The sequence below is a fragment of the Galeopterus variegatus genome, unplaced genomic scaffold (assembly GCF_000696425.1).
Source record: "Galeopterus variegatus unplaced genomic scaffold, G_variegatus-3.0.2 Scaffold6793, whole genome shotgun sequence".
NCBI lineage: Eukaryota > Metazoa > Chordata > Mammalia > Dermoptera > Cynocephalidae > Galeopterus > Galeopterus variegatus.
This window is the reverse complement of record NW_007732904.1, coordinates 9060-23178: the sequence shown is the minus strand read 5'-3', so window position 1 is coordinate 23178 and position 14119 is coordinate 9060. Positions and strand designations below refer to the sequence as shown.

The 14119-nt window shown below is 33.8% G+C and overlaps 1 protein-coding gene across 1 annotated transcript; it reads left to right on the top strand.

The window, feature by feature from the left end:
• Nucleotides 1-7325: 7325 nt before the first annotated feature.
• Nucleotides 7326-8524, top strand: LOC103606709 (leucine-rich repeat and IQ domain-containing protein 3-like). The gene is made up of 2 exons (XM_008591263.1): nt 7326-7574; nt 8162-8524. The coding sequence occupies exons 1-2, from the start codon at nt 7326-7328 to the stop codon at nt 8522-8524; spliced, it is 612 nt and encodes a 203-aa protein (XP_008589485.1).
• Nucleotides 8525-14119: the final 5595 nt, after the last annotated feature.

Sequence of the window (14119 nt, the reverse complement as noted above, 5' to 3'; positions counted from 1 at the left end):
TATAAAATAAGTTACTTGTATGCAGACTGTCATATCTATTATCATATTTTATATTTTTTACTTAAAATATTAATGTATCTGTATTCCTAGTGTCTAAAAATTTGAGTGAATAAGCGTTAAATCTAGAGGTAGTTGATAGTCACCAAACATTTTTTTGAAAATTCCTTTTCAGTATTTATTTATTTTTTGTCCTTTTTTTTTTTTGAGACTGGCCGCACCGCGCTCAGCCAGTGAGCACTGTGAGCACACCGGTCATCCCTATATAGGATCCGAACCTGCGGCGGGAGCGCTGCTGCGCTCCCAGAGCTGCACGCTCCCGAGTGTGCTACGGGCTCGGCCCCTTTTCAGTATTTATTTATTTTTTGTCCTTTTTTTTTTGAGACTGGCCGCACCGCGCTCAGCCAGTGAGCACTGTGAGCACACCGGTCATCCCTATATAGGATCCGAACCTGCGGCGGGAGCGCTGCTGCGCTCCCAGAGCTGCACGCTCCCGAGTGTGCTACGGGCTCGGCCCCTTTTCAGTATTTATTATGTAGCACATTTTGAAAAGAAATAAATTTACAGAATACATTTTTTACTTCTCAACATTAAATTTAGACTTTCGTTAATTAATTATTTATTTATTTATTTTTGTCTTTTTGTCTTTTTTCATGACCGGCAACGGATCGCAACCCTCAGTGTCGCGCCTGTACCGGACTGGGACCGGCAACGGGATTGCAACCCTCGGTGTTGCCCCCGCTCCCTGCTCAGCCAGTGAGCGGCCGGTCTGCATGCGGGATCCGAACCCTCGGCGGGAGCGCTGCTGCACTTCCCAAGTGGCGCACTGTAGCAGTGCGCCACTGGGCCGGCCCCTAGACTTTTGTTAATTATAACCTCATGTATTTCCACTTCACCTGTTTACTACCAGCTCTGCTGCACTTCCCAAGTGGCGCACTGTAGCAGTGCGCCACTGGGCCGGCCCCTAGACTTTCGTTAATTATAACCTCATGTATTTCCACTTCACCTGTTTACTACCAGCTTTTTTTTAAAGGAAAAAGTTGATAATAAAGATGAGACATAATTGATGTACATTGTATTTTATGGACATGGTTTATATAGTGTGATTAAAAATATATGATAATTTTAAAGTTAGTACTTTAGTATATACAAACTAAGGAAAGGTTCACTGATAATAATATTGATTTCTTTTAATTTCAGAACTTCTTTGAAGCTGTAATTAATTGAAGCCCTAATGCTTTCTGTAATGTGTTGCTATGTTTAAGCTAACTTTTTAGTCATTATTGCTTCAAATATTGCTTTTGTTCCTTTCTTTCTTCTGCTGGTATTTCCATTACATGTATTTTATACCTTTTGAAGTTGTCCCACAGTTCTAGGATATTGTTCTGGTTTTTGTTTGGTTGGTTGTTTCAGTCTTTTTCTCTTTGCGTTTCGGTTTTGGAAGTTTCTATCAACATATCCTCAAATTCAGAGATTCTTTTCTCAGCCATGTCTGGTCTGCTAATGAGTACACCAAAGACGTTTTTCATTTGTTACAATGTTTTTGATTTCTGGCATTTTTAATGCTTTCTTAGTATATCCATCTCTTCACTTACATATCCATCTTTTTGTGCATTTTGTCTGTTTTTTTTTTCCATTAGAGCTGTTAGTGTATTAATCATAGTTGTTTTAAATTTCCAGTCTGATAATTCCAACATCCCTGCCATATCTGTGTCTGGTTCTGATGAATCTCCGTATCTGCCTGTCTGTCACTCCAATTTGGGAGGGTAGTGGTCTGCCCTATGACCTCACTTCTTTGGCAAATACAAGAAGAGTTGTTGATTTTTCAGTCTGTTCAGATTTTTAATGTATTGTTAGAATGGTGTGACAACTTCCAAGCTCCTTACTTGCTGGACTGGAAATTGAAAGTCCCTTGATTTACTTTTCGAAGAATACATTCTATTGTATAATTTTAATATGTATTTTATTTGTTTTATATTTATTTATTTTAATATCTATTTTATTTTATATGTATATATTTTATATGATTTTGAATTTTTAATTTAATTAGGTATTTATCTTAGCAATACATTTTTTTCTTAACAATACATTTTTTATAGTGTTTACTAAGTGCCAGACACAATTCTAGAGCCTTTATGTCAACTCATTTTGTCCTCGTAACAATTCTAAAAGTTAAGTACAATTACTGTCCTCATTTTACAGATGAGAAAACTGAGGCACATTATACATAACTTGCTTGAGGTCACCAAGCTCGGAACAACTTATATTTCAGTTCCTTCTTTTCTGCCTAGTTTATAAACTGCTTGAAAAATCAGAATAAATTGTTGTAACTAATAAAATGTGACTGAGGTGATATTCTCCCAGTTGGGCTTAAGCCTTGAGAAAGCCTTACAGGTTCTGCTTTTACACTTTTTGGAACTCTGAGTCAAGCACGTAGAAAGTCTGGCTGTCCTATTACAGACACACATGGCTAGATGACATGGAGAAGCCAGGTCAAGATGGAGAAGCCCCAAGAAAGTACTATGAGAAAGTCTCATTTATCTGAGCATCTCAGCTGAAGCTAACCTTCCAGCTGTCCTTGCCAAAGCATCAGACATGTGAATGAGTCACCTTCGATGTGCCAGTTCAGCTGGGGCCCACAAGGCTGAAGCTTCAGCCAACATCAGTGAGAGAAGAACTGCCCACTTTAACTGAGTCAACCCCCAGAATCTTCAGAGATAATAAAATGGTGGTGGTTTTAAGCCAATAGGTTTTGGAGTGATTTGTTACACTGTATAAATAACTGAAAAAAAAATACATTCTTTTTTTTGTAAGGGTGAGTATTAGTTGAGGAGAATTCAAAATGAAGGAATTAACAACAGATTTCTGCCTAAATGGGAGAGACTTTGTCATTTGTACTTAGAAATCTTTTAAAAGTTTCTCCCCCAAATTTGCTATTTTTCTAAGGAAAAGGAAAGATAGAAAGATACATCTATGAAACAAATATTTATTGAAATCTGACTCAGTTCTTATATTTATTGAAATCTGATATCAGTCCATGCTAATATTTGAAAAAAATATAGCTAAACATACAACACATTTCCTATTCTCAAGGGTACATAATTTAGTGGGAAAGAGGACCATTAAATAATAATACAAAAATATATGTTGTCACTAAATTGGAGATGTGGGCATAGAACAGAAAACTAAATAATCACTAAGAGTCAGCCAGGCAGTGAGTTGCCAAAGAAGGTTGCACGAAGAGAGAGAAGCGTGACATCCTGAGATAGCACAATTTAGAACATTTTATTAAATAAGAAGCCAATGCTGTTAATTATTTAAATTTTAACTATCAAATATTAATATTTTAGTACTGCCTATTTTCTTTACAACATAGTTAATTGAAATTTTTCTTATGGGATTTGCTATAAAATATTTTTAAGAATTATAAAACAGTATGTTTTTTGATTTTATTAAATTTTTGAAGCCATGAAAGCTGAAAGTCTGCTAAATCACCCTAGTATTTAATTTTTATAGATTATTTCAGTTAATTGAAATTTTTCTTATGGGATTTGCTATAAAATATTTTTAAGAATTATAAAACAGTGTGTTTTTTGATTTTATTAAATTTTTGAAGCCATGAAAGCTGAAAGTCTGCTAAATCACCCTAGTATTTAATTTTTATAGATTATTTCTTTTGCTTATACTAGACATCTTTTTGATTAAAGCCAAAAAGTAATTAGTTGTACAAAATGGAAAGAAAAGCATTGAATTAAGTGATATCATGAAGATTATCTTAAATTGGTTTGTGCAACCCAATAATTTTTTTCTTCCTCAGAGTATACATCTTATGTGCAAGAAGATTGCAGGGGAGGCAAGAGTATCAATCAAACTAATTTTCTTACCATGTAGAAAAGAAGTTTGAACATATTTAAGAATTTTTTTTTTGGGGGGGAACAATGTTATTTTGTGAGAATGGTTATACCAGTATTAGTTAATTTCACAAAGCCACTAAGAAGGTTATTCACATGATAGCTAAAGTTTACAGAACCTCTCATTTTGTAAAATTATTTAGCATATCTGAACTCAATAAAGAAAATAGAAAAAACATTCCACTTTTAAATAATACCAGTAGTAGATCATTGACATATTCAGATGACATATAGACAGCATTAATGCAGAAAATTTTAAATAAAAATTTTATTGTTGAGTGATGAGCCTACAATCATTAATAACTGTACTTAGTTAATAGCACTGTTTTCAATCCTTGAAAAATAAATGCCAAGAAGATTATATCTTCTACAAAGAAATTTCAAAACAGACTATTATAAATGCAATAATCAGTGTGAGAGATAAATGCTTTGGAATAAAAGATTTTATGTATGTAGTTATATAGCTATATATAGTTGTATGTATACATCTATATAATTTGGTGTGTATATAAAAAAATGTGTGTATTGATGGAGTGATGAAAAGTGTAAAGTCACCTTCAGATTTATGTGAATAAATGGGATCTCTGATGTTTCAAATTGATAATTGTTGGTTTTCCAAAGGTTTTGTTATGAGTTTATGAGCTAAAAAAGGAAAATTAAGAAAATGAAAAGACAAGCCACACAGTAGGAAAAATACTTGTAAAACACCTATCCAATAAAAAACCTGTATCCAAATTAATACAAGGAACTCTTAAACTTTAAGAATAAGAAGACCCCCCAAAAAAAATAGACAAAAGATTTGAATAGTCACCTTATCAAAGAAGATACACAGATAGTAGATAAGTATATGAAAAGATGCTCAACAGTGTGTCATTAGGGAATTGCAAATGAAAACAATGAGATACCACCACACACCTATTAGAATGGCCAAAATCTGAAACCCTGACAACCCCAAACGCTGTTGAAAATATGGAGAAATAGGACCTTTCAATTATTTGTTTTGGAAGTACAAAATGGAATAGCCAGTGGCAGTTTCTTACAAAATGAAACAAATTCTTACCATATGATCCAGCAAGTTAGCTCCTTGGTTTTTACCAAAAAGAATTGAAAACTTATGTCCACACAAACATCTGCACACAAATGTTTATAGTAGCTGTATTTATAATTGTCCAAACTTGGAAGTAGCCAGAATATCTCTGATAGGTGAATGGATAGACTGTGGTACATCCGTACAGTGGAGTATTATTCATTGCTTTAAGAAATGTGGTTTTTTTGAAGACATGGAGGAATCTTAAATGCATATTATTAAGTGAAAGAAACCAATATGAAAAGATTTCCAACTATATGAAATTATGGAAAAGACAAAAAAACTATGAGAGTAAAAAAATTAGTGGTGGTTGGGGGCTTGGGAGGAGGGAGAGAGAGGGAATAGGTGAAGCATGGGACTTTTAGGGCATAATGCAGTAATGATTCTGCATGATAGAATAATTATGGACATATGTCATTATACATTTGTCAAAACCTATAGAATGTACAGCACAAAGAATGAACCCTAATGTAAAGTCTAAACTTTAGTGAATAATGACATACTACTATTGGTTCATCACTTGTAACAAATGTACCACAATAATGCAAGATATTAATAATAGAAGGAGGACTGAGTGGGTTGGAGAGAGCATGAGGAGAATATGGAAGCTCTGTACTTTGCACTGTTTTTCTGTTAACCTAAAACTGCTTCATCACTTGTAACAAATGTACCACAATAATGCAAGATATTAATAATAGAAGGAGGACTGAGGGGGTTGGAGAGAGCATGAGGAGAATATGGAAGCTCTGTACTTTGCACTGTTTTTCTGTTAACCTAAAACTGCTAAAAAAAAAAAAGTCTATTAATTAAAAAAACCCCTACATGATCATAAAGAAATGACACATTTCTTTGGTGTATGACTTTCATTTTGCACATTCTTGAATAATAGTTATTGGCTTTAACAAAACAGATTCCATAGCTAAAAGTTTTGAGCATCCCATTGTTTGTCTTTAAACATCCCGATTTGTCCTAGGTATGGTTGCTCATAAAGCCATGTTATAAACTGTTCTGAAGTTAACCTATCTTTAGGCCAAAATGGAAATGTAGGTCTTTGTAAAGGAGAGCTTTTCATGAGGAAAGATTTCTTAGGGTCTTTTCTATTAAGGGAGTCCATTCAAGTGACAGGATGCAATGTGGAAATTGCCCTATATTCCAGGACCTATAGAGCTTGATGAGTTTGTAAGGGTTTATTCATATCTATTTATTCTGTATCTGGCTTTTTACATTTGAAAGACTGGTTTTCTTGTAACTTTAGACCAATCATTCTCAAGGTGTTCGTGAGTTGCCTGTTAAATTATAGATTCCTGGCCCTTTAGCTCAGAGATTCTGATACAGTAGATATGAAATGGAGCCCAGGAATCTGACTTTTAATTAATTCCTTAGGTGATACTTAAAAGTTCGAGGACTGTAGTTTTAGGCCTTGGCCAGGGTGTAAAGAGTAGTCAGTGTCTTGAAAGAGCATAAGAGTTTATTTGGATTTTCACATTTACTCTCATTTTAATGATGCTGATTTAGTTTACCTGCATGTGGTAGAAATTGATTTTTCCAATGGGAGGGTGGTTAATCTTACAGCTCATACATTTGCTTCTCAAGTAATCACTGACTGATTACCTTTTATGAAGCTTAAAATTAACCATAGTAAGGGAAATTTCATATATATGTCAGAAATACCATATAAAATTATATTTAAAAGCTTTGATCCAAAAGTTTTAGGTGAATTAGTCAAAGTTTAAAGCTATTAGAATTCAGGATTCTGATTGCCTAATTGAATTGAATATAGGGATAAATAATGTGATGACAAATTGTCTCTCTAAGAAAACTGTTGATAGTAGCTGAAGACCTATATTGCACCTTTATTTCATCAGGCTGCATTTTTCATCCTCTGTTATGGAGATTGTCAGTCTCCTGATATGTTCGTTATTCAATGCATTTATTTATTCACAGTATTTTTTAATCAAAATTATTATACCAGCTATGCTAAAGTATAGTTTTGCTTGTTTGTTGGTAGTTGTCCAGAAGTGATGTTTTTATCTCAGCTATTTTACTGAATTCCATGTTCTTTAAGCAGTCTATGAAAAGGAAGTTTTTCTTCCTCTTACTGGTTAGTTCATTGCTGAGGGCAGTGATACCTTTTTGAGTAGTATTTATATACATATTAGATATTTATCTTCTTTGGGATAGAAGGTTCTGTGTGAATTAGATTTTTAAAAAAATTTTAACTTTTCTGCCCACTTTTATTTTCACTATCTCTTAGCACATGTATTTTTTGTTTTCAGACAGAGTTTTGAAAGTTGAAAAAATTTTTGAAAGACATTTTCCATCTTTCCTAGATGTTTCATGGAACAATTACAGAAGAACTAACTAGTCACAAAGAATGGAGTCACTATAATGAAAACATCATAAAAGACCAGAAAGATTTTGTTTTTGTGAAGTTCAATGGCCTTCATTTAAAATCTATCGAAAATTTGCAATCATGTATCTCTCTTAGAGTATGCATCTTCTCAAACAATTTTATTACAGATATTCATCCACTTCAAAGTTGTACGAAATTAATCAAACTTGATCTCCATGGAAATCAGGTAAGCAATAGCCATTTCGGATTTTTGCACATAAATGAATTAATATAAAATAAGCACTTATGTTGTACATGCACAATTTTTCCCAGATAGTCTTTTACCTAAAATATTAAAATAAATACATTAAATAAATTAAAAATAAATTTAAAAATATAAAATGTATATAAACACAAATTTAAAAATGTAAGCAAACATTTTTAAATAAAAATAGAAATACATAAAGTGTGTGATTTGGTATATTTTACTTAAATCCATAGTCTGGATTAAGAATACTTCTTGATTCCTTGATTCTTTATGTAAGAAAAGTGTTTTAGCAAAGTTTAATGAGTCAGCCTATATTACAAAGGAATTTTCACTGAACAAAATATATGTTGTTGCATTTAACTACACTAATAATGATAGCTTATTCCAGATGCCCACTGTATTATGTTTTCCCCTAGTCATTCTTTGTCTTAATATAAATACTCTTTTTGCTTATTAATTAGAAACTTGCCATACTGCATTTTAGAAGACATGTAATATTTTACCATTTTCTATGCAATTTATAAAGAGTAATATTTGAACTTAAAATATTTTTAATACTATTTCAGATAAAAAGTCTGCCAGATACCAAATTTTGGAGTGGATTGAAGAACCTAAAACTCCTCTATCTTCATGACAATGGGTTTGCAAAGTTAAAAAATGTGTGTGTATTGTCTGCCTGTCCAAACCTTATTGCCCTCACTATGTTTGATTGTCCAGTAAGCCTTAAAAAAGGATATAGACATGTTGTTGTTAACAGTGTATGGTCTCTCAAAGCACTGGATCATCATGTGATTTCTGATGAAGAAATAATTCAGAACTGGCAACTTCCTGAAAGATTCAAAACATGTAGCTACCGGCTTTTGTTTAATTTTTGTCCAGCTTTGAAAAAGGTAATTGGCTTTATTAGAGTTTCATTTAAGGAATTTTAGATTTTGAGTTCTATGCCTAAATTATATGAACTATTTAATATTTTTTACATCAACTATATAAAATATCATAATTGAGTATATTAATAATGGCTTTATATCTGAAAATTTATAAAAGCTTGTATGAATACTGCATAAAAAATGTTGAGCCTAAAATGATCAAATTGTAAAGAGCTACATTTTAATTTTTTTATTTGAAAGTATATCTCTAATTTATTCAGGTTTTGGTATATGAGTGATTCCATTACAAGTTATAGTGTGTAAGAAATCTGTTGCAGAACAGTGTTTATAGTGTGTTCTAAATTTACATAAATTCACATACATATGTATAGGAAATTTGAGGAACAATAGAAAATTTTTTATTTTTTCTTTGTTTTTTTGACCGGTAAGGGGATCGTAACCCTTGGCTAGGTGTTGTTTGCACCACGCTCAGCCAGTGAGCGCACTGGCCATCCCTATATAGGATCCAAACCCGCGGCCTCAGCGCTATCAGCACCATACTCTCCCCAGTGAGCCACGTGGCTGGCCCAGAAAATTATTTTGGACAGTGATCACATCTGAAAGGGTCTGTAAGCATTGTACAGTGATTATGCATGGAAAGGCTGAAAATTATGAAGTTGGAAGACTTTATTACTGCATACAATTCCTTACAAAATTATGAGCATATTAATGATTTTTTAATAGTTAAAAAACTTAAATTTGGTAACAATTTTGTAGTAATAGTTTACAAATTAAGAAAATGAGCAGTATTCAAATCTGGCATGTTAACCTGGACCCTAAAAGGAGAATACCATTTAGTTATTCCAGTTGTGTGGTACAGTGTAATCTAAGGTGGGAATATGCATGACTTCTCTAAGAACAATGAAAAAGACTGAGATTCATTTTAAAAAGTAATGAGAGGCTGGGAGTGGGTATTAAGAAGGAACTTGGATGACATACCAAGGAGTTTAGACTTCTGAATGAATACAATAAAGATCAATTGAAGTTATTCGAGTAGGAAAATTAAGAGTGGTTCTTTTATAGTAGGTCCTCTATGCATAAATGGTATTGACAAATTTTTTTAAAAGGTGATTAATCCAATGTTTTGGTAGCAGATTAATGGGAGGCAAAAGACAGATTAGGGCAGGGAGATCAATTATTGTGGGCCAGAAATGATGTGTTTAGGGTTGAAAAAGGCGGACAGCAGTGGCAAAGAAGAAAAAAGGCAACGTAGAGGACAGACACTCAGTGAAAGCCAATGTGTTAGTCACTTCGTATATTTTACTCCTTTGTTCCTTTACCAGATACATACTGCGTACCTAATCTGTAAAAGGGATTATTCTGGGCCATGGAGATTCAGTGGTGAACAGTACTGACACAGTTTCTGTACTGGTTAACTCCAGTGTAAAGGCACTGAAAAGAAACTAAAGCTGAAAAAACAAAAACAAAACAAAACAAAACAACCATAGAATGTCAGATTGTGTTAATTGCCAAAGAAAGGAAATTAAGGCACTAGCATAAAAAGAAAGGGGTGGAAATTTGGGCTACATTAGCGAGGGGAGATGGGGAAGGCCTTCCTGATAAGTATCTTATTTACTCTTCATCAGTGCCTTTGATGTGGAAAGGTATTACTCTTATTTCACAAAAGAAAATGAGGCTTAATGAGGTTTAGGATCTTATTCAGTATTAGGCAGCCAGTGAATTATGAAGCTGGGATTTCAAAAATTCTTAGTTTCACAGCCCTACAATCATTATTGTATCACAAATCACAGACAGTATAAAGATTTGACTAGATTTTTCTAACTGATTGAATGTGGGAGAAGAAGAGTAAGTGAGGAAATATTTCTTTATTGTTTTGAACCTGGGTAACTGGGACAAAAACTTACTTTAACAGAAATGTCAATGTTTAAAGGGTTTTGGTAGAAAGATGAATTTGGCCATGATTATTGATGGAGAGATATCAACTAGGCATTGGAAGTTAACTAAAATTCAGAAAGAGTGTTCTGGGCTTGAGGTGTATACCCAGTAGTTTTTTGCTTGAGGTCATAGTTGAAGCCAAGTTCTCTCGAAATATAGAAGGATTAATACAGGTTGAGAACTAAGGACAGAGCCTTGGGGTACAGACTTATTTTGTGGGTAGAAAGCAGTGGAAACAATTAGTTGAATGGAGAATTGATCCCAGGAGTTAGGAGGAAAACAGAGACATGGATATTATTATCATTTGGGTTAATAGAAAAGAGTGATTATAAAATGTTTTTAAGAGTAAAAGAAAATTAGCATTGAGACAAAGATATATTGAAAGGCTTTTCGATGCTTTGGAATTTCAATAGTTTGCTGGTGCTCAACATGAAATTATAATGGGTTAATATGTGATTGCCAAGTATAGAACCTTTTCTGAAAAAAATTTGGACAGAGGCAATACGAACAAACTCTTGATAAGGAGTACATGCAAATCTTTGGGGATAGATATTCATTTAGTAATATTTGAAATATATTTTCCAGGACATTTCATTGCACTTATTAAAGAGTATAAGAACATTATGCAAACAGAAAATAATAAGGAACCTTATAAGAGTTCATGCAATTAATGTCTGTAAGTTTTATCATCCTTTTGTTAGAACTTGGATGTAGAAATTAAAAAAATATATGTTTATTCTAAAAGAAATAAATTTAGTAGTGCAATTAGAGCTTGTGGTCTATTACACAGTAAAGATATCCAGAAAGATCTTGTTTATCCTTAATTCTGACATAAAATGATTTATAGACCTTTTTTGGGGGGAGAATCTAGTTGGACAATATCTATATTTTGAAAAAAGAGTGGGAAACATGGGATCTTTTTTACTATATGAAATCAAAGTAACTTTAGGAATATGAAGTGCTTAGTTATCTAAAAGCATATAATGGAGGAATATACATTTATATATTTATCATTATATGCATGTAATTTTTTTAAGATCGGAGTGATCTGGGAAAGGAGCCAGTGTTATCAGCTGGGATTTCATTTTGTCTACATGTAATGGGAAGCCAACTAAATAAGGATTTTATTTTTATCATGTAACAGAAAGTTCAGAAATAGGTAGTTCTTTTGCGTAGTTGCTCAGGGAAATCTTGAAGGACCAAGATTTATTCTAGCTTCCTCCTCTGCCATCCTCAGCAAGTAGACATTTCCCCCCATAAGCAATGAGATTCTTCACTTTCAAGCTTGGGCTTTGGATAGGAAGGAGGGGATTGGTGAGAACAAAAAGCATATGCCATCTGAGACTGTCCATATTGTATTAGGAAAATAATACTTCTAGAAGTGGCTCACATGACTACCACTAGGTGCAAAGGAATCTGGTAGGAGTATTTTTAAGTGGACACGTTTACTTCTTAAACAAAACCAGCACTTTATTAGTAAGGAAGAAAGCAAGATAAACTGTTGAAAGGCAGCTAACATTTCTGTTACATAGTGAAAAATAAAATTGATACTGTAGTATAATATTGCTTCTTTAAGGAAGAGATTTTTAGTTCAAGCATTTAGCAATATTTTTTCTTATTTCAAATGTGATTTTCAAAAGAAATATAAAAATGCATATGTATAGTATATATAATTACCAAATAAATATATAAAAAAATATATAATAGAGTAATATAGATTTGATAATGTTTGCAAAATTTTAACTGTTTTTGCTTTCAAAAAATAGAGAAGATAAAAATATTGTGCATATGAAATATAAAAAAGACAAAGAGTTGAAAGTAAGTCTTTATAAAAATTACTGCATGTTTACATTTGTGGATGTGAGCAGAATTATAAATAAATATGAATAAATTGTAAATTTATTATAAGTAAATATAAAAGCCAAAATCAAGATGTTTATTAGCAAGATCAAGTCCAAAACCAAAAGTAATGCAGAAAAATGTAAAATGCCAAGCAAATATATATTGAGAAGAATAAAGCAAAGGACTTAACATTAGTCTCAAACAATATAGAATTCAGCACACAAAGCCTTAAATGGCATAAATAGGATCTCTTTCAATTGATATAAAATGAAACAACCATAATAAAGACTTTTTAGTTCTGAATGTTAATGTGCAAAATGGAGAGGCTGGCCAGTTAGCTCACTTGGGAGCATGTGGAACTGGTAACACCAAGGTCACAGGTTCAGATCCATGCACTGGCCAGCTGCCAATAAACGAACAGACAAACAAAACATATTGTTCAAAAACCTATGCCATAAATACTTTTATAAATATAAGAATAAATTGATAGCATATATTTCAGCAGATGGAGAGCAATACATTTTTATCTCAACAAATGATGTTGTTTAAAAATAAGCACACAGAGCTTCCACTTCCAGAAAGATGGGGAAATTAAATACACTTTCTTGCTTTTGAGTTTTCTAAGTAACTTTTAATACTTGCAGCAAAAACCATAACACTATCTGATGTAGTTCCAAATAGAAGTGGTTCTAAATATTTGTAGAAGAAATACGTAAGAAAATTATAAACAGGAGTGTAAAGGGATGTTAAGGGAGGTGAGGTTTCTATACTTGATCTGGTGAATTGGTGACTTTAGTTGATTGTGACATTAGTTGACTATGATATGTATATCTAGAGCAACCACTAAGATAGCTTTACAAAGAGATACACAAAAAGTACAGATAGAGGAGTGATATCAGGAAGATGGCAGAATAGGAGGTTCTCAGCCCTAGGCCTCCCACAGAGTCACTAACTGGCAGAGCACAAAATATGAGAAAAAGAACCATGAGAGATAAAAAGAACATTTTCACATTATCTTTGTTACTCCTTCCCCAAGCCAGCACAAAAACAGGGTAAGAAGGGTCCCCTTGACCTGCAGTTTCTCCAGTGAGGAAAAGAGAGACTGAGGTTAGTGTTTAAGTTTCACACTATTTTGATGTGCTGCCTGAAAGGCACACTTTTGCCTTGCTTCATCCAGAACACTAGAAGAATTGGCATAGCTAGACTGTCATGGGATAGCTAGTAACAAAGAAAAGGAGCAGAAGCTTTCAGTGGCTGGCAAGCACAGATACTGGAGTAACTACTGTCCTGCAGCCCCTGCCAGTGGCCTTGCCCAACTACAGACCCCAATAACATCCTTGCATAACAACAGTCCCCAACCCAGTTGCCCCCTCTTGACTAAGGAGATGCACCACCTGGCCTTACCTGACCTCAGACCCCATGGGCCCCATTGGACCTTGGCAGCAGGCTTTGCCAAACAGCAGACCCAGCAGCGAGCCTAACTAGAATCATAGGATGGGCTAACTGGTGAAGATCTTTCACTGCTGAAGCTAGCTGTGAAGACTAAAATATATGACCGCTTCTTTAAATGTACAGATGCCAACACAAGGATGTGAGGATCATGAAGAATCAGGGAAAGATGACACCATCAGAAGAAACTAATACAGCTCCAGTAATCAACCCTAAAGAAATGGAGATCTAAAAACTGCCTTATAAAATATTCATAATAATTCTTTTAAAGAAGATTAGTGAGGGCCGGCCCGTGGCTCACTCGGGAGAGTGTGGTGATGATAACACCAAGGCCCTGGGTTCAGATCCCATATAGGGATGGCCGGTTCGCTCACGGGCTGAGCGTGGTGCTGACAACACCAAGTCAAGGGT